This window comes from Lutra lutra, chromosome 11 (assembly GCF_902655055.1).
Source record: "Lutra lutra chromosome 11, mLutLut1.2, whole genome shotgun sequence".
Lineage (NCBI taxonomy): Eukaryota > Metazoa > Chordata > Mammalia > Carnivora > Mustelidae > Lutra > Lutra lutra.
The window spans coordinates 66,065,568-66,085,959 of record NC_062288.1 but is presented as its reverse complement, the minus strand read 5'-3'; the positions used below and the strand labels follow the sequence as shown (position 1 = coordinate 66,085,959).

General features: G+C 39.1%; 1 protein-coding gene across 2 annotated transcripts in view; it reads left to right on the top strand.

The window, feature by feature from the left end:
* Positions 1–20,392, top strand: part of TBX20 (T-box transcription factor 20) — a 60,432-nt gene that overhangs the window by 12,683 nt on the left and 27,357 nt on the right. The window contains exons 5-7 of one of the 2 annotated variants that reach the window (XM_047695488.1): positions 1,358–1,516; positions 10,706–10,782; positions 12,407–12,621. In XM_047695488.1, the coding sequence (XP_047551444.1) occupies positions 1,358–1,516; positions 10,706–10,782; positions 12,407–12,452 (282 nt within the window). In that variant the 3' untranslated portion in view covers positions 12,453–12,621. Of the gene's footprint in view, positions 1–1,357; positions 1,517–10,705; positions 10,783–12,406; positions 12,622–20,392 lie in introns of those variants that run through there. The other variant, XM_047695487.1, reaches the window with a different exon arrangement.

The window sequence follows — 20,392 nt, the reverse complement described above, 5'->3', positions numbered from 1 at the left end:
GTAGGATCATGATTTCTAAGTATTGGGCAACTTTCACTAGTCATCACTGTCATTCCTGTTTGGTTTATAACTGGGAACCAGGAATCAATGAAGCTGTCAGAAATAAGAATAAGGGGCGCCTGGGTGGCTCAGTGGGTTAAGCCTCTGCCTTTGGCTCAGGTCATGATCTCAGGGTCCTGGGATCGAGCCCCACATCGGGCTCTCTGCTTGGCAGAGAGCCTGCTTCCTCCTCTCTCTCTCTCTCTGCCTGCCTCTCTGCCTACTTGTGATCTCTCTCTCTCTGTCAAATAAATAAATAAAATATTAAAAAAATAAGAATAAGAATAACAATAATGTTCATGTTTGGTGAGCACTTCCTATTTGCTATGTAATTTATAAGGGCTACATCATCTAATCCTACAACTCGGTGAGGTTATGTTTTTGCATTGGAGAAAACAAGGTTGAAGAGGTGAGATCAGCTGGCTCAAGATGAAGGAGCTAGGGGCGCCTGGGTGGCTCAGTGGGTTAAGCCGCTGCCTTCGGCTCAGGTCATGATCCCAGGTCCTGGGTTCGAGCCCCACATCGGGCTTTCTGCTCAGCGGGAAGCCTGCTTCCTCCTCTCTCTCTCTGCCTGCCTCTCTGCCTACTTGTGATTTCTCTCTGTCAAATAAATAAATAAAATCTTTAAAAAAAAAAAAAAAAAAAAAAAAAAAAAAAAGAAGATGAAGGAGCTAGAGAGTAACAGATTTAGCACTCTAACAGAGGTCTGTCTAATACCACACAGCCTTTCTTAATTCTTCGTATCCCCCACCAATCATAAATAGCATCTGTCCTCCTAGAATGTACAAGTTCTTATTTTAGAAAATTTAGATCATACAGCTTTTGGTCTAACCAGACTAACAAAAAACATTTTAAAGACTTGATTAAAAAAAAAAATCAACATCTTTCAGATGACTTTTCCCATCATTTTTTTAAAAAAAGGTGTTTTTGTTTTTTAATTTGACAGGGACAGAAAGAGAGCAAGGGCATGTGCCCCTGCATGCACAAGCAGGGGGAGGGGCAGAGGGCGAGGGAGAAGTGGACTCTCCCGCTGAGCAGGGAACCTGAAGATGTGGCGCTCATCCCAGGTGCCCTTCCCCTCATCATTTTAGAAAGGACCCTTGAAACAACCTGTATTGTGTACAGTTTTTTTGATAAAATGTGATTTCACCACTGTGACTCCACAGCAACGATGGAAAGCGTTTGCCTTGTGAATGGAAAGGGTATATCCTAATCTTAAAACTTGAATTTGAAGCTGAGATCTTATGCTTCTTTCTTTGCCTCATTGCACTTTGGCCTTTGACCTTAAAATTCAGTACTTCCCATCTCTTCATCATAGATAATTTTGAACTCAATGCACAAGTACCAGCCACGGGTGCACATCATTAAGAAGAAAGACCACACAGCCTCGCTGCTCAATCTAAAGTCTGAAGAATTCAGAACATTCATCTTCCCAGAGACCGTTTTCACAGCAGTTACTGCCTACCAGAATCAGCTGGTGAGTTCAGCATTCACCATTCATTTCCTACGTAAGGGAAAAATTTAGGAGCTTCTTTCATTTTCTTGGAGAGAAGGGCTCTCCCGGTACTCAAAATCGAAGTTCACTTTGGTGAGTGCTATTGGATATTAGCCCCAGAACCTCTAAGCGCACTGAGTGACCATGACTCAAGGTTACTAAGGTCTGTATTATAGCGTCTTTTCTAGAATCTTTATACTCTCGGTCAGTTGTTCGTTGCCCATTCTCCCACCCAGACCTGCTCCATCTGACTTCTCAAATTTTCTTCTTGGGAAAATCACCTGTTTCCTTTTTTTTGTTCTGGTAGAGGCCCATGATGTATATAACCATATACTCATTGCTTCACAAAATGTAGAGGTTCAGTTTTTCTGCTAAATTAACACACGTATTCCAGGCAACTACCCAGACTACTGATACTTCAGAAATTTTGTGAAGCTTATTCAGCTGTAATTTAAGGTAATTCTAATGCAAGGATTTTAAGTGTCTCTTTAGATAACAAACTGTAGCATGTAAGCAGTGTATATTTAATTAACTTCAAGATATCTAATTTATAATATTGAGTTTTATAGTTTGTACTCTTTGATACATATCACATTTCAAGTTTATGCATTTCTTCATCCATAAGGTTTCGTCCAACTGAATAAATAACTGTCAAAGTCTTACTGAGGGCTGGGTGCTGGTAGAGAGATCCCCATATATTTTCTTTCCCAGTCAGCATAACCATGAAGGCGGGGGTAACAGGAATATTCTGTAGTGAAGAAGCTGAAGCTAAGAGAGGATAGTAACTTTTCATGGCCAGGAAGGACCAGAAATAGAATTCCTCTGATATACTTCAGTAAAAGGAACTCATTCACTTTACTTGACAAACTTGGTTGGTTGTGGCCTCTCTAGGTCTTTGCAGCTTGCTTTTATTTGGTTAGTTTTAAGGTAGCCAGGGCTGTGGCTCTCCTCTTGTTTCGACATTGTTATATTTTAGGTTCTGAGCCAGTAATTATAAGGTGATGCCTGATAGATGGCTCAGAGGCCAGGGTGGGATAGGTCAGCCAGAGAAGATATGATGTGTCTCTCAACAAAAGTAAGAAGGTGAAGCTAAGAGCCCAGGTAACCCTACACAAATGAGGAAATGGGAGCCCAGGGGAGGGAAATGAGCAAAAGGCAGGAGTGGATGTGTATCTGTAAAGCATAAGCACCTATCATTTCTGTCTGACTTGGAGTAGATTTTAGTTCACCACTGTGGCTGCCATTTTCCTTACCTGTTAAATGGAGCTAAGAACTGCCTAGAACATCTGGGGAATTCCTGTGAGGATCAAATGTGGTGCTGTGTGTAAACATGCCTTTGGAAACTGTCAGGAACCCTAAAAATAAGGCATATGGCAACTATCGGATTGTCTCTAGTATGTTCAAAGAGGCTCTGTCACTTTTTCTGATTTTAAACTGTTAGTGGCACATTTTTTTAATGAGGTAGATGAAGGTACAAATGTTATCATACTAATCATCTTAAAGTAAAAGCAAAGTATTAAAACTTTTCGGTTATCTCTAAGGCAACAACGCAGGAGTAGAAACTTCCAGAGAATGCCCAAGCTAGAAAGCTGGCTGTAGATTGAAGCCTACCAGGGTGTAAAACCCTAATACTGTTTCACTGGGAATCTGAAACATTAACCCAGTTTTTATCTGAGGACACATGTAACACATATATAGATTCAGAGAACATTCCTGAAACATTCATTTTACACGAATTTGAATTTATAGCTTTTATGCTATAAGACTTTTATAGCTTTTATACTATAAGACGGTAGATTTGTACTTCTACAAGAAGTCTGTTGATGTTTGAGACTAAAACAGAAACTTGTCATGTAAAAATTTCATTGCTTTTATAAGAATTCTCTGTAAAGAAAACCAAAGCAAGAATAAATTGTTTTTTTTAAGTGAAAATTACCAACTGAAGAAAATTGAAAAAAAGTTTCTAATAATAACACCTTAGATTTAGTTTAATAGGTGAAGGAGCAATCCTGAATAAATGTTGGCAGGACCTCTCAGCTCATGGTACATTGGAATCAGAGGTTTTATCTACATAATTGTAATCATAGCTAATATTTGGGTACTTACTAGGTGCTAGGGACCATTTAAAGCACATTGTCTTTAATCTTCACAAGGATTTATAAAATAGGAACAAATAGTCTTTGTATGTTGCATTTATAGCTGGGAAAATTGAGGCGTGGGGTTAAATTTCCCATCCAAGGTCACCTTGCTGGACCTCGCCTGCCCTATTTCTCTGTACTTTTCTCCTTCCCTGAATCATTTGAAACTAAATAGCATACATCATGATACTTTACCTGTCAGTACTTCTACAAGTATATACTGACAATAAGAATATTGTTTTTATAAGCACTATGTCTTTTTCACAGCTAAGAAAATTAATAAGAATTATTCCTTAATATCTTCTAAAATTCAATTCATACTAAAATTTCCAGGAGGACCAACAAATGTTTTTTATGACCTTTCATTTACCCCCTTTGAACTAGGATCCAACTAACATTCATGGCCTAGGTTTATGACTTTTAATTTAGAAAAAAACCTCTCTACATTTTTTTCTCAATATCTCATTTAATTCTGATACTAGTCTCCTGAAGAAGGCCCCGGGAGCCCCATTTTGTAGATGAAAAAGCAGGTTCAGGGTGGTTACCACATTTACCCAAGGTAACGAATCTGGTAAGTGACAGAAGCCCTATCTTCTGGGTCTTAAAGCCTCCTTTGGTGGCCTCATGCTAACTAGACTGCAGGTCAAAGGAAGTGACCACTGACAGTTTCAAGGTTTGGAAAGTGAATTTGAAAATGTTGCTAAATTAAGAGTCATATACTAATAAACACACATCCTAACCTCAGTTGCTCTTCTTGCAAATGTTTATTTTTTTCTTAAGATTTTATTTAGTTATTTATTTGACAGAGAGACACACAGTGAGAGAGAGAACACAAGCAGGGAGAGTGGGGGAGGGAGAAGCAGGCTTCCCGTAGGGCAGGGAGCCCGATGTGGGGCTTGATCTCAGGACCCTGGGATCATGACCTGAGCTGAAGGCAGTCGCTCAACGACTGAGCCACCTAGGTGCCCCTGCAAATGTTTATTTCTAATTGAGATTATAAATGGGCTCAAAATCTAGTTACCAGTTCCTAGCTCTCATTCACTGCATCATTAAGTATAAAGATTAATACAGTGAGTGTATCATTTCATTGCTAAATAACCTACAATAGAAGTGATTAGATTCAGAACTAATTTTTCTCAATAGATCCTGCTGTGTCTGGGTTTCTTTCTTTACATCCATCTCTAACCCATAATTTCCATGCCATGTGTATATCCGAAATTCATGTAATAGTCAAAGATTTCATTTGGTATACTAATAAACCAGTTTTGCAAATGGTTTAAAAAGTTATAAGACCAGTCAAAATTCATGTTCAATAAACATATGTGGGATAAATAAATCAGTTTTGGGATTAGTATTTTCATTAATCTTCAGCAATTTTCTAAACTTATCCTTGATTCTTTTTCAAGCCTCCCCACATCTACCACTTTTCCATGGCTATATCCATGCTTGTGTACTATTTTCCCATAGCAGATATATAATAAAATAACTATATATAGGAAATAAACATGTACTTAGTGTTAAGTATTATTATTATTTTTCCATGCATGAAGAACAGAAAGAAAAGAGAGGAAGATTGAAAAATTCACCTTTAGGATCACCTTCATATCTTTTTTTTTTTTTTTTAAGATTTTATTTATTTATTTGACAGAGATCACAAGTAGGCAGAGAGGCAGGCAGAGAGATGGGGGGGGAAGCAGGCTCCCTGCCAAGCAGAGAGCCTGATGTGGGGCTCGATCCCAGGACCCTGGGATCATGACCTGAGCCGAAAGCAGGGGCTTTAACCCACTGAGCCACCCAGGCCCCCGTCACCTTCATATCTCTTAAACTTTGGACAGGACTGTTATTTTTATATCTATTAAAAGTAAAATCAGTTTCCAACAGAATTTGTGAAAAAGCTTCTCATGTATTGTGGCTGGTAGTTTTATTTATAAGAAATGAAAATGGGGCATATTTTGCTGGTTTTTTTGGGGGGGGAAATGATTGCATTTCTTTACATTATTAGATAAAACCTAAATACATTACACTTTCAACAAACTATTTTATAATTTCAGATTTAAAGGTCATACCTTGTTTTTGAGTAGGCCGACCATTGCTGTGCAGTTGAAGTGTAGGTCAGGTTTCATTTTTAAATGCCTTTGGACAGATCTTTTCCTGATAATTGGAGAAATGGTCTCTGAGGGCCAATTCCACCTTGTGGCTGGATTCAGAGCCCAGTGATCCCACATGGCATGGAATAATCACCCCTGGGAAATGTCCCCTTCTCCTCTTGCAGCTGGCAGTGTCAAAAATTTGTTCTCTAGTTTGGCATATGGTTATTATCTATCGATAAAGGAGATGTTGGGAGTGAATTTTCTGGCAAAGAAATGCATTATGTCCTATATTATTGAGATAACAGATGAAAAAATAGCGGCGTGTTTTAGCCTGAATTAGTCTGTGATTTGCCTGTCTGCAGCACACACAGAACTGTAGGATTTCATAAGCACGCAAAGCTGCCCTGTAACAGCTTTTCCTCACCAAATGAAAAACAATGCTGCTTTTAAATTTGGCTTTTGAGTTACACACTGTACCTGTAGTTTCATATGGGTTTTTTTTTTTTTTAACATATTATATTTGGTTAGTTGGCCTTTTAGGGATCCTTACACAGTATCACCATTGACATGGATCACGTTGTTCAGCAGCATCACACATAGTGACAGGGATTCTGTATTGGGGACCAGATGGAATGATGTCCGGCTCAGATCACTGTATGTAACTTGGGTGCCTTCTCATCAGTTCGCAGATGTATAACCTTTTCAGTTATCCCAAATGGCATAAAGGGATATAAAACTGTATCTTCAGAAATAAATTTCTTTCTATGATACTGCTGTTTTTATTGACATATCTGTAGAATAAAATCTATGCCTGACCTCTTAAAAATGCATGATTACCTAGAATGTTGAAATCCTATTTAAAAATTATTTTACTTAAAAATTAGAAACAAAATGAAGTGCTATTTCTGTAAACTCAAGAAGAGTTTTGCTAGTCCATAACTGGTAAAAAGGTGAAATCCTATTTCTGATTGCTTGTCCTTGGAGCAAACTTCAACAAACATTTCTGGGCTGCTTACTGTTGACACCCCAGTAAACTCAGAGACTAGTGATAGCACAGTGAGCACGGTGAGTACAATAAGAAGTTTAACTCACAGTCTTTGTACTGCTGATCAGTACTCCATAAAACCTGTTTGAAATTGTAGTGTTACTTGGGGCCCCCCCTACAATTTTATTAATTAGACATCCATTCAGCTTTTTTTCCTTTAACTTCCAAAAGCAATACTTTAACCTGGAATTAGATAAAATGGTCTATAGAGAAAGGCTTAAGTTCCATTTCTTTTTTTTTTTTTTTTAAGATTTATTTATTTATTTATTTGACAGAGATTACAAGAAATCAGAGAGAGAGAGAGAGAGAGAGAAGGCTCCCCACTGAGCAGAAAGCCCGATGCGGGGCTCAATCCCAGGACCCTGAGATTATGACCTGAGCTGAAGGCAGAGGCTTAACCCACTGAGCCACCCATGCACCCTTTAAGCTCCATTTCTAATTAACACACTTAAGTCACATCATTTTGCTGTAACTAATTGGTGAATCTAGGTGTATGAGAGTAGCTAATTCTGTTCTCGAAACTTTCCTATAGTTTGAACTTATAACAAAATGTGGGGGAAAAAAGAAAAAAGTTACCAGTGATCTGCCTGGGCATTATGAAAGGGAGACTAGTAAGATATTGGAAATAGAACATTCTAATAGTGAAAGAAAATTCCAAGGAAATCTGAAAACTGTTGAATGTAATTGACTTCTTCAGGGTTATGGCAGTAATACTAGATAAAGTGATGTCCTGCTTGAACGACACACTCATGCTGAGAGTATTGATTCTCTATGACAGTCATCCCATTCCGAGCCAACAGCCTTTCCCTTTTGGAAATAATGGAGAAAAGCAAATACAATTTTCAAAATCCTTCACAGGGACCAAGCAGATCAAAAGCCTTTTAATCATCACAACAGATAGGTCGTACTTACTATTCTTTTAGTTTGGAAAGACTCAAAGCGAGATATGGTCCGCATCTTAGAGGAACGGCTGTCCAAGGACTTTTTCCATCAGATATCTGCCACTGTCTCCATGAAATTTTATCTATTCCCTTTTAAATTTTATTAATTAGCTTATAGGGATTGGGCTTGAAAGAAGGCTTGACTTCATTGTTCTTCCCCACAGTTGCAGCTGGAAATTTTCATCTGGGTTTGGTTGACCCTTAAGTCACTAACCCCGCGGCGGATGTGAATCGGGCCGTGGCGGCTGGTGAATGGGCTTCAGTTCTGATTAGCTATGTATCCCTCCGCTTGTGCCTGGCACGTTGAAGCACCATTAGGGCAGGGCGCGCATGCTCTTTATCTCCGCCCGTCCAACACTTAGCATAGTGCACGATAAGTCATCCGTCCGCATTAAATATTTGTCGATGAATTACTTTGAAAGCATTTTCATGAACTAGAAAGCATTTGAGAAATAGAAGGCATTTTTAACTTGTAATTATTCGGTAGAAAGAGACGCAGCGCCTGAGGATTTAAAAATCTTGTTGGTGTTTTATAATCTTAAGAGCATACGAATTGCTTGTGCTTTCTGAAGATGCTTCCAGTTTATTTGAAACAAATAAAATTTTCTCCTGCATCCTGAAAGTGGACCTGCAAAACTAAATCATAGTCTGAAGGATGACTGAAACAGACTCCAGCCCTGAGAAAATCCATGGCTATGACAGTGGTGGCAGCCACTCTGCATGGCCACACCTTAGAGTTAGAACCTCAGACGTTCCAATGTCTTTCTTTATATGCAAATTTAAAATACCTGTTGTTATTCACGAAGAAGTTTTCCTCCTTCCTTCCTTCTTTACCATGTCCATTAACTAAGCTGAAAAGGAAATCAGTAATTTTTTTTTTTTTTTTTTTTTTTGGCTGCACTAGAGTGAACAGGCGAACAATGAGCACTTGTGAAATACTGGCAAGCCCTCTTAAAAATTAATACTATCAAATAATCAATCTTATAACTGGTCAATGTTCATAACAGAAAAAGGAGGGTCTCTGGATAGGAGAGTGTGGGAAGTTCTATTTTAAGTGAGGTAAATAGGGGCGCCTGGGTGGCTCAGTGGGTTAAGCCGCTGCCTTCGGCTCAGGTCATGATCTCGGAGTCCTGGGATCGAGTCCCGCATCGGGCTCTCTGCTCAGCAGGGAGCCTGCTTCCTCCTGTCTCTCTGCCTGCCTCTCTGCCTGCTTGTGATCTCTGTCAAATAAATAAATAAAATCTTTAAAAAAAAAAAAAGAAAGAAGTGAGGTAAATAGCTTCTTTGCAGCATGTGCATTGTTTAGCTCATGTTCAGAAAATTCGAAAAGGGGGCGCCTGGGTGGCTCAGTGGGTTAAGCCACTGCCTTCGGCTCAGGTCATGATCTCAGGGTCCTGGGATCGAGTCCCACATCGGGCTCTCTGCTCGGCGAGAGGCCTGCTTCCCTCTCTCTCTCTCTCTGCCTGCCTCTCCGTCTACTTGTGATCTCTCTCTGTCAAATAAATAAATAAAATCTTAAAAAAAAAAAAAAGAAAATTCGAAAAGGGAAATAATGCCTTTCTTTTGTAATGAAAAAGGCAGTTCTTTAGGTGTTAATGATTTAAAATGCATAGCTCATACACTCTGATCAGGGAAGAAGTTGCGTTTTGGTGAGAGAGTATTTCAAGCTATCTATTTTGATTGTGTTTAGTGTTTGTGAGGAGGACATGCCTCAACCTATAACCTTTTCTCCAGGTTAAGATTATTTTGTGTATCTCTCTCTAAAGGTTAGCGTGGGTTCTTGTTCTGATGCCAGTGAGCTAGGACTGTCTTTAAGAGTGTCTGAAGTTCCAGTTTAGATAGGGACAAGCTGTGTCTTGGTCCTCGTGGGTTCTTTTTGGGTCTAATCAGGAATTTTATAAGTCAAGTATCTTTTAATCAGTGCTTTTTTTTTTTTTTTTGCTTCACAACCTAATGTCTGTTTCTTTGGAGGCACCGTGCATATGATTTAGTGGATCTTTTTACATTAATATTAATGCTGTGGGAATTATGACTAGCTCCTCTTAGATACTTAATACTTCAGACTATGATTCTTATTAGGGAATATTTTCTTTTATACAAGCACAGACTCTATAAATAGCATTGTATGGGAGGAAAACAAAAGACTAGTTGATTCTAATTTAGTCAGATGGAAAGGAGAACAGGGATAAATTTATATTCTGAAAGGTTTATATCATGTATTTATGTCATGTATTTCAATAGAGTATTGAACATGAAACTATTATTGGCCATTTGATCTTTTTCTCCATTATGTTATCTATATGTACCCATAGGATTCACAAATGATGCTGCCAAGTCAGCAGGAGGCACCATTTTTTTTTTTTTTTTTTAAATTTATTTGACAGAGATCACAGCTAGGCAGAGAGGCAGGCAGAGAGAGAGAGGAAGGAAAGCAGGCTCCCTGCTGAGCAGAGAGCCCAATGCGGGGCTTGATTCCAGGACCCTGGGATCATGACCTGAGCCGAAAGCAGAGGCTTTAACCCACTGAGCCACCCAGGGGCCCCAGGAGGCAACATTTTTGTTTGTGTTTCCCATTACCCACCAATGCTGGCCTTCTAGGGCTCTCCCATTCCCCAGGCAAGCCCTAACCTTTCAGGGTTCTCTTAAATTCTTCACTGGGCTATTCAGGAAAGGCCCCCTCCCTAACTCTCTCTATCCATTGACCTTCAGGCTATTTTCTAGGAGACCAGCCAGTCCTCAAATCCCTCATCTCTGAGGCCCTCCCTGACCAGTTGTCCCACCTGGCTGTGAGTCATCCCTCCCGTGAATTTCTCTATCACTTTCCACCCTTCTCAAGATCCTAAGAAACATCAAGTATTCTTGGGGTGGCCTGGGAAATGAACAAACTCTTTATTTCTGATTTCACTTCCTTGACCTCGGAAATGATATTGTTCTGTTACCCATTCATTCCTTTGCAGATAACCAAGCTGAAAATAGATAGCAACCCTTTTGCCAAAGGCTTCCGGGACTCCTCCAGGCTCACTGACATTGAGAGGTAATGAGAATTTTCTATCTACTTTTCTGTCCAGATAAGATAAAGAGAAGAGTGGGTTTGTAAGAACACAGTCCTTTCAACGCCAAAGTGCCATAACCTTACTGTAGATAGTCTCCGATCCCACACCCCACCTTCGCTTCCACCTAGAAGCCCTGTAGACATGTGGTTGCTTAAACTGGGACAGCTGCCGCACCTGCATCTGTGTTTGTGAGGAGGTGGTTTCTTTGGTCAGGACATTGACTCAACTGTAAAAAATAGGATTTCTTCCTTATCAAAGACTCAGTCCTTTTGATGATGCTAAGCTTCCTCTCTTAGGTGGTAATCTGCAAGGACATGGAATCTTGATAGCCTTTGCTTTCTGAAGTGGACATATTTGCTAGCATGAAGAATATGAGTTGTTTGGAACTTTGAAGCAAGGAGATGTCATTTAATTCAAGGCCCATATTTTAAATGTGGCATAGACTGCTTATATTTAATAGGAGAGACATCAGGTCTCAGAACCTTTAAGAAGACAAACGAGAATCATGTGCCTGTAACTTACTCAACTTTTAACTTAGTTAAAATGGTTTATGCAGTGTGAGATCCTCTATGTGGTGAGTAATGTCTATGTTGAGATCCGCAGCTTGCCCATAGGAATGCCAAAAAATAATGCATTTTTTTTAGGGAGAAGATTTTTCAACCTAACTGATTATTTGTATCCCTTACTGATTATTTGTATCCCTTACCCGTACTATGGAACTTTCTGTACTTCTTTTTTGTGTGAGAATATTTAAGTTCTACTCTCTTGGCAGCCTTCAATTATACAATACAGTGTTACCAACTCTAGTCACTATGTTATACATTAGATCTTTAGATCGTATTCATCTTCTCTACGTCTTTTGTGTGGCCCGGAGTCTACATTTGACAGGTAGCATACCCTAGCCACCAGGCCTCTGGTGTATTTTACCTCCAAATCTTTGTGTGATTTCCTCCCCACCAGCTGCTACACATGTCTTTCACACTCTTTGTTACCTGACACATGGTCACATCTCCTGATTTTGCCACTTCTCTCCAACTTGTCCTAGAAATGCAAATGAAGGGGTCATTGCACATTTTAGCAATAGCTGTCTGATCCTTCCCTCTGCCCTCCCAAGTAGCAGGTATCACGGGGTGGTTTTGATTTGGAGGAAAAGATATAGAGGCTCAGTAGGGAGGCAGAGAAGCCAGCAGGAGAGGCTGAGAGTGGAGCAGGTGCTGTGGGATTTAAGTAGAAGGGAGAAATTAAGTCATTGGAGAACTTGACAAATGGTTGAGGGTGCTGAGATCGGGGAAGGAAACTTGTGCTTGTGGTTGAAAGTCGATTGCAGACTGCACTGAGCCACCAAATGGATAGCTCCCCAGTGAGGTGGGACATAGGCAAGCGGATTGGCCTTGAGACCCAAGTCACAGAGAATGTGGCATTAGCACTGTGGGTGACAAATAAGTCCATTGATAAAGGCTGCTGTCATTCAGGCATGACCTTTTTCATCTCTTATTTCTGGAGAACCAGAAGCAATGAACCTCTCCATTTCAGTCAGGTAGCAGGTGAGAATGAAGACAGTGGCTCAGTGCGACAGTAGTGGTGTGTTTTTACCTTCTGTCTCAGATCAAGGGGTGAGCATGATCTACTGGGAGACAAACTCATGGGTTAGAGTCCCAGCTCTGCCTTCTACTGGCTGAGTGATCCTGGAGAAGTCTCCTAGCCTTTGTCTCCTCACCTAGAGGATGGGAAAAATAACCCCGCTCATTCAAAAGTTTATTATGAGAATCAAGTAAGGTGGCATTTATGAAACACTTTATAAATCTAAAAATGTGAAATAATTATAATTTTTTGCCCCATTTAAGTGTAAGTCTAATAGTCTTAATAAACTACTCCCGGAGCAAAAATAGCCCCTTATTTGCAGGTGTGCTCATGAGATACGAGTCCCCAGACTGCCCTTTAGAACAGTAGATTTGATAATGCATGCAGGCACATTTTCCACTGATCGAATAAACATCCTGCTGTGGGGAGCACTCACATGTCTATGAAGCTGAGTAGCTTTCAATGGTCTGAGGGCGAAGAGGGCATCTTCTGTGACCAGCTGAAGGTTTGCAGGATGACCTAACTAGTGTGAAATTGGCCAAGGTTTTGGATTTCATTTCCAGGTATTTAAGTCTGAATTTTCCCTAAACAGCCTTTGGGGATGGGTCAAATCAGATCAATTGATCTTTAGAGACCTAAAGAAATTAAATTAGTCTGGAGTCAGTTACTGCACTAAACCATCTAGTAATTGAATTGCTCCTTGTAACTGATTGAAAACAGCCCTATCTGTAACAATATAGGGGACTTTTCCTATAAGAGATCTGAGACAAAAACACATCTTTTTATGACATGATGACAGAAATTGCACTTTTCTAACCTAATTGAATATGATGTTATAAATATGTGACCTTAATGATTTCAAGTTTCCTGTTCCAGATTTACAACTTATGTGTGGGACACCCAAAGAAAAATGTTGTTGGGACTGGATCTGTTTGCCTTATACCTCCAAACTCATTGTATTATTTCCTCTACAATTGCACAAGTGTTTGGGATACTGTATAAGGCATTACAGTTTCCCTGCTCTCATTTTACTAGGTCCTGTGCAGATACTTGAATGTCTCGAATGCTCCATGTGTAGCCTTACTCTCCAGTGACAGCATCTCCTTCATTCATTAGATGCTTTGCACATATACCTATAATGGACAGCTTAGAAGCAAACCAAAAGCCCAAAGGCATTTCTTAATATAACCGAATTTATAGTTATTTTGTTCAGGAAAAGAATTATCTGCTGGTATGTCAGAGAATAATAAACAGACTGTCACTTAGTGTTTTCTTTTTTGGGGGGAGTGCTTTATATAGTAAGGGAAAGCATGGTGTTACTTTTGAGGAAAAATAACTAGGAGCATTTTTCAGTGATTTCTTCAAAATTTTCTTTTGTTAGTCTTTTTTTTTTTTCTCCAAAGAGAGTTCATGCTCATTGTAGAAAAATGCTAACAAATAAGAAGAGCTTAAATAAGTAACAAATCCCATTCACTCAGAGATAACCACCGGCAAAGATATTCTTCTAGGTACTTTTTCCTATGCCATGTATGAATATTCACTTCCTTTAAAGTTTACATACATACTATTTTTATTTTTTAAGATTTTATTTATTTGACAGAGAGAGAGATCACAAGTAGGCAGAGAGGCAGGCAGAGAGATGGGGGCGGGGAAGCAGGCTCCCTGCTGAGCAGAGAGCCCGATGCGGGCTCCATCCCAGGACCCTCGGATCACGACCAGAGGCGAAGGCAGAGGCTTTAACTGACTGAGCTACCAGGCGCCCTGCATACATACTATTTTTAATCATTTCTGCTTAATATCAGTAGATATGTCTGTAGTATACTTTTTAATGGCTGCCTAATTTTCTACTGTATATGATCATTTATTTGACCAATCCTGTATCTGAGTTATTTAGGTTTCCCACTTTTCATTATTACAGACAGAGCTAGGAGGAAAATATATACCTTTCCTATATTCTTTATTATTACCATAGGATAAATACTAACAAATAAAAATGCTGGGTCTAGGTATATACTTTTTTTTATTTTTATTTTTTATTTTTATTTATTTTTTTGTGTGTGTGCCAAATGACGGTTTTATTAGAGCATGAGGACAGGACCCATGGGCAGAAAGGGATATACTTTCTTTTTTTTTTTAAAGATTTATTTATTTACTTGACAGACATCACAAGTAGGCAGAGAGGCAGGCAGAGAGAGAGAGGAGGAAGCAGGAGGCTCCCTGCTGAGCAGAGAGCCTGATGATGCAGGGCTCAATCCTAGGACCCTGAGATCATGACCTGAGCCGAAGGCAGAGGCTTTAACCCATTGAGCCACCCAGGCACCCCAGGGATATACTTTTTTAAATCATAATCTTTTTATTTGTTAAAACTTTGAGAAAGACCTAAATATTCACTAATAGAAAAATGGTTTAATAAATGTGTACGGCCAAGCAGTGGAATTTTAAAAAATCATGGTAACATATGCAACATAAAGTTTACCCTTTTAATCATTTTTTAAAAAAGATTTTATTTATTTATTTGACAGAGATCACAAGTAAGCAGAGAGGCAGGCGGGGCGGGGTGGGGGGGAAGCAGGCTCCCTGTTGAGCAGAGAGCCCAATGGGGGCTACACCCCAGGACCCTGAGATCATGACCTGAGCTGAAGGCAGAGGCTTAACCCACTGAGCCACCCAGACACCCACATTTTAATCATTTTTAAGTAAACAATTCAGTGGCATTAAGTATATTCAAATGTTGTGCAACCATCCCCATATTACATTTTACATTTACATTTACAGTGTTTCCATCATCCTAAATAGAAAATCTGTACTCATTATTTTAAAGAGTGACTCTCCATTCCTCCTCCCCCAGCTCCTGGTAGTATCTGTTCTACTTTCTTTATGATTTTTTTTTTTTTTTAAGATTTTATTTATTTATTTGACAGAGAGAGATCACAAGCAGGCAGAGAGGCAGGCAGAGAGACAGGAGGAAGCAGGCTCCCTGCTGAGCAGAGAGCCCGATGCGGGACTCGATCCCAGGACTCCGAGATCATGACCTGAGCCGAAGGCAGCGGCTTAACCCACTGAGCCACCCAGGCGCCCCATACTTTCTTTATGATTTTGCCTAGTTTAGATACTTTATATAATGGGAAAGATAATACACGCTTTTAAGGCTTTTCATGCAAAATGCCAGGTTTCCTTCAAGAATGATTATCCATGGCATTGTCAAGAGTGCCCATTTCTTGTACCCTTGTCAAACATAATTTTTCATCTTTGCCAATTTGATAGGAAATTTGTGCTTTCTTTTGTAAATTGGCCTGTTTATGTCATTAGCTTTTTTTTTTTTCTTTTGGATTGTTTATCTTTTATTAATCTATGTAAACTACTTACATGAGTATTTTTATTGCTTATATATTGGAACCATTTTATCAGTTTGAAATTAGCTTTCTATGTATGTTTTTGGGATAAACAGAATATTTTATCACGAAAATATTATTAAAAATATACAGGGACATGTTTGTTTTTTATAAGTGGTTCCAATACCATGTATTAACTAACATATTCCTTTCCTACTTATTTATAATTCCCTCTATCATATACTAAATTTTTGCCTGTACTAGTTTTTGTAGTCTCTTTATTGATCTTCCAATATTGTTTTATTTTTGTAAATTGATAAAATGCATAAATATTTGATGATATTAGATACCTGATATGGCAAACTCCAAACCTTTTTACTTGTTATTTTCAAATTTTCTTTATATTCTTTGATATTTACACTTCCAGTCTTTGGAACCATTTTGTCAGGTCTTCCCAAAAAAGTCTTTGGAATTTTGACTGGGCTTATGTTCAATTTATGCAGTGATTTGGGAGAGAAAATTGGTATCTTTACAGTTTTGGAACTTCCTTCTAGGAATATGTCATATATTTGTCCTTTTACTGAAATGTCTTCTTAAGTTCTTTAGAAGTTTTTATATTTTCTTTTTTTTTTCTTTTTTTTTTATTTATTTGACAGACAAATCACAAGTAGGCAGAGAGGTGGGGAGGGTGGAGACGGGGGCGGTAGTGGGGTGGGGGTGAAGCAGGCTCCCTGCTGAGCAGAGAGCCAGAGGCAGGGGCTCCATGGTGGGGCTTGATGGTGGGGCTGGATCCCCAGGACCCTGAGATCATGACCTGAGCCAAAGGCAGAGGCTTAACCTGCTGAGCCACCCAGGTGCCCCAGAAGTTTTGATATTTTCAAGTTTGTAAGTCCTGCCTGTATTTTCTTAGGATTATAACTAGGTCTACTAGAGTTACACTGTCCAATTTAATTAATAGCTACTGCCCACAGATGGCTAGTGAGGGCTTGAAATGTGGCTTTTCTACATTGAGATGTGCTGTAAGTACAAAAACCAAACCCCATTATTTTGAAGGCTCCTTGAACAAAAAAGGAAAATATCTCAAGAACAGTTTTAAAATATTGTTAGGTGTTAAAATAATATTTTGGACATATGTTGGGTTAAATAAAATATATTAAAATTAATTTCACCTTTAAAAATTTTAAAAAAATTTAAAAATTTTTAAAAAATGTGATATCTAGACTATTTAAAATTGCATATATGGCTCACACTACCTCTGTATTGAATAGTACTGTAGTAGAGTTTTTTGGGAGGAAAGAGCTTGCTTTTGGAAGTAGAATTTTTAATCAGAAATCTACCTAGTTTAGTCTGTAAAAAGCTATTGATTCCTATGTCTTTGGCATACTGCCATTTTACTGAACTTCAAAAAAATAGTTTTAATAATTTTTCCTTTTAGTCTCTTGAATTTTCCAGTTAGATTGCTATATAATTTGTAAAAAATGATAATTTTATGTATTTCTTTCTAATAGCTATGCTTTTAAAAATGTCTTTTCCTTGTATTGAACTGACTTAAATTTTCCAGGACCCTACTGAAAAGTAATGATGATTGTTGGCATTTTTCTCTTGTTCTTGACTTGTTTAACAATGCCTCTAATGTTTGGTCATTATATATGATTTTCATTGGCTATGGGTTTCAGGAGGATATTCTTTATCATATTGAGGCAATACCCTTCTATGCCTAAAGAATTTTTTGTTATTCTGAATATTAGTTGAAATTACATTTAATGCTCTTTTAACATTTTAGACAGTTTTATTTTTCTACTTTAAAATAATAATAGTATCAATTATACTCATAGTGTCTATGTTGAATTTTCCATTTATTCCTAGAATAAATCCTATCTTGATTTTATCTGGCTTTCTTATAATACATGGTGGATTTAATTTACTTGTATTGTACTTAAGTTTTTTTTTTTTTTAAATCAATCTTTGAAACAGATTTGACTTTTTTCTTTCCTTTCTGTCAGTTTTTGATATCAGGTTTCTGCTAGTTTGTTCAAATGAGTTGAAATATGTTCCTTCTCTTTGTTGTCTGGATCAGTTTAAATAGCAAGGAAGTGATTTTACAGTCTTGCCTATAAATTCATCTGGGTGCAGTACTTTTTTTTCTTTTCCTGTAAAGATTTTATCCATTTATTTTAAGAGAGAGAGAGCGAGAGAGCATGAATGGGAGGTGAGGAAAGAGCAGATGTGGGGCTTGATCCCAGGACCCTGGCATCATGACCTGAGCAGAAGGCAGATGCTTAACCAACTGAGACACCCGGGTGCCCTTGGGTGCAGTACTCATGGGGAAGACTTATTAAACTACTTAAGTTCCATAGTTTATCAGTAAATATATCCCATTTAATGCTCTTTGTCTTGGATTCTACTTTGCCTAGTATTATATTATTATGCTTTTAAAATTTTTGCTTTATTTGCCTTTTAATTTTTAAAAATCTCTTGTTACTACAGCAGGATACCCCCCTCTCTTGCATCATCAAATATCCTGACATTTCTTCCATGAAGGAACAAACCTTCTCTTGATTCCACTTGTCTCTTCAATTACCGACTCTTCAGTTTTCTGCTCCATCTCATAGTAAAGCTGCTTAAAGAGTTATGTGTATTCTCTTCCCTTTGTCTTTCCTACCCTTTCAGACTTTCCCCCTCTTCTCCACCATCCCACCCTTGTCCGGGTCACCGGTGACCTCTGCATGGCTAAATCCAATGGTCACTCTCAGTCCTCGTCTGCTTTGGCCTGTCCCTCGGGTTTGACAGTGCTGTTTATTCTCTCCTGTTGTCTTCCTGGCTTTTAAGACCTCTCACTCTTCTGGTTTTTATTCTCCTCTACTGGCCATTCTTTCCTCCCCCCACCCACCTTGGTTCTTCCTCTTGTCCTCTGTCTTTAGACAGTGATGTGTTCTGGGCCTGGGTCCTGGGACCTGTTTTACTCAGTCTGCACCTACTTCCTGGTTAATCTGACCCAGGTTTGTGCCATTATATGCTGATCACTATCCAATTTACATCTCTGCCTCTGGCCTCTCAGAGTCAAAGATCTGACTCGCTATTTCATTTACTCTTCCTTCTCCCACTAGGATACCTCGAATTTCACATATCTGCAACAGGAGTGCCCAGTCATACTCTTCCACGCCTGTTCTTTCCTTACTCTTCCCATCTGTGCTGCAGACACAATGCAGCACATTGCTCTGGCCAGAAGGCTGACGGTCATCCTTGGCTCCTCTTTTTCTTTCATTTCCCACATCCAGACAGTCAGTTAATCCTTCAAATTGTTCAGAGGAATCTAGTTACTACTTATCATCTCCACCGCTATCACCTTTATCTGTGATACCGTCATCTCTTCCCTAGATTGTTACACTAATCTCCTCATTAGTCTTTCTACCTCTACTCTTACTGCCCTTAAATCCATTTCTAGTACAACAGTCAGAAGGATCTTATTGAAGAAAGCAAGTTGGACCGCCTCATTCTTGCTCAGAGCTCTCTAATGACTCACCTACTCAGTGATGGTAAAATCCCAGTTCAGACATGGCTTGAAAGGCCCTGTGGAATCTGACCCCAGCCTTCTCAGGTCTGTCTCTGAACTCTTGTACCTTTCTTTCTCTTGCTCACTTTTCTTAGCATACCCAGGACAAGGTTTGCCATAGGGGCTCTATACTCACTTTAATCCTCTGCAAGAAATATGCTGCCCTCAAATCTGAATAGGTCTGAGGCTTTGTCTTTTTTTTTTTTTTTTTTTAAGATTTTTTATTTATTTATTTGACAAAGAGAGAGAGAGATCACAAGTAGGCAGAGAGGGGCTGGCAAAGAGAGAGAGAGGAGGAAGCAGGCTCCCTGCTGAGCAGAGAGTCCGATGTGGGACTTGATCCCAGGACCCTGAGATCATGACCTGTGCCAAAGGCAGAGGCTCAATCCACTGAACCACCCAGGTGCCCTTTTCTTTTTTTTTTTTTTTTTAAAGATTTTATTTGAGAGAGCGAGAAAGCATACAAGTTGAGGAGGGGTAAAGGGAAAGGGAGAAACGGACTCCCCGCTGAACAGGGAAGCAGATGTGAGCCTCCATCCCAGGACCCTGGGGGACCATGACCTGAGCCAAAGGCAGCCGCTTAACCAACTGAGCCACCCAGGGGCCCTGAGACTTTGTCTTTTGTTTCCTACTATATCCCTAGATCCTAGAATAGTGGCTGGTACATAGTACACACTCAACATACTTGTCGAGTAAATAATGATGTATATCTACAGAATATCTATAGTTTTAAAGATTTTATTTATTTATTTATTTGGAAGAGAGTGAGAGACAGTATGAGCAAGGGGAGAGGGAGAAGCAGGCTCCACACTGAGCAGGGAATCCCATGTGGGCTCAGTCCCAGGACGTTGGGATCATGACCTAAGCCAAAGGCAGTCGCTTAACCAACGGAGCCACCCAGGTCCCCCAGAGAATCTATAGATTTAAAGGTACTCTGTAACTACAGAATATCTGTATTTTAAAAATTTTGTCTGATGGTCTTTGTGTTTTAATAAAGAAATGTAATCCATCTCCTAATATTGTAATAACTGATATGTCTGATATTTCTGCTCTATGTTTAATTCAGCTATTTACTTTATATATATTTTTCAAAGATTTTATTTATTTGAGAAAGAGACAATGAGA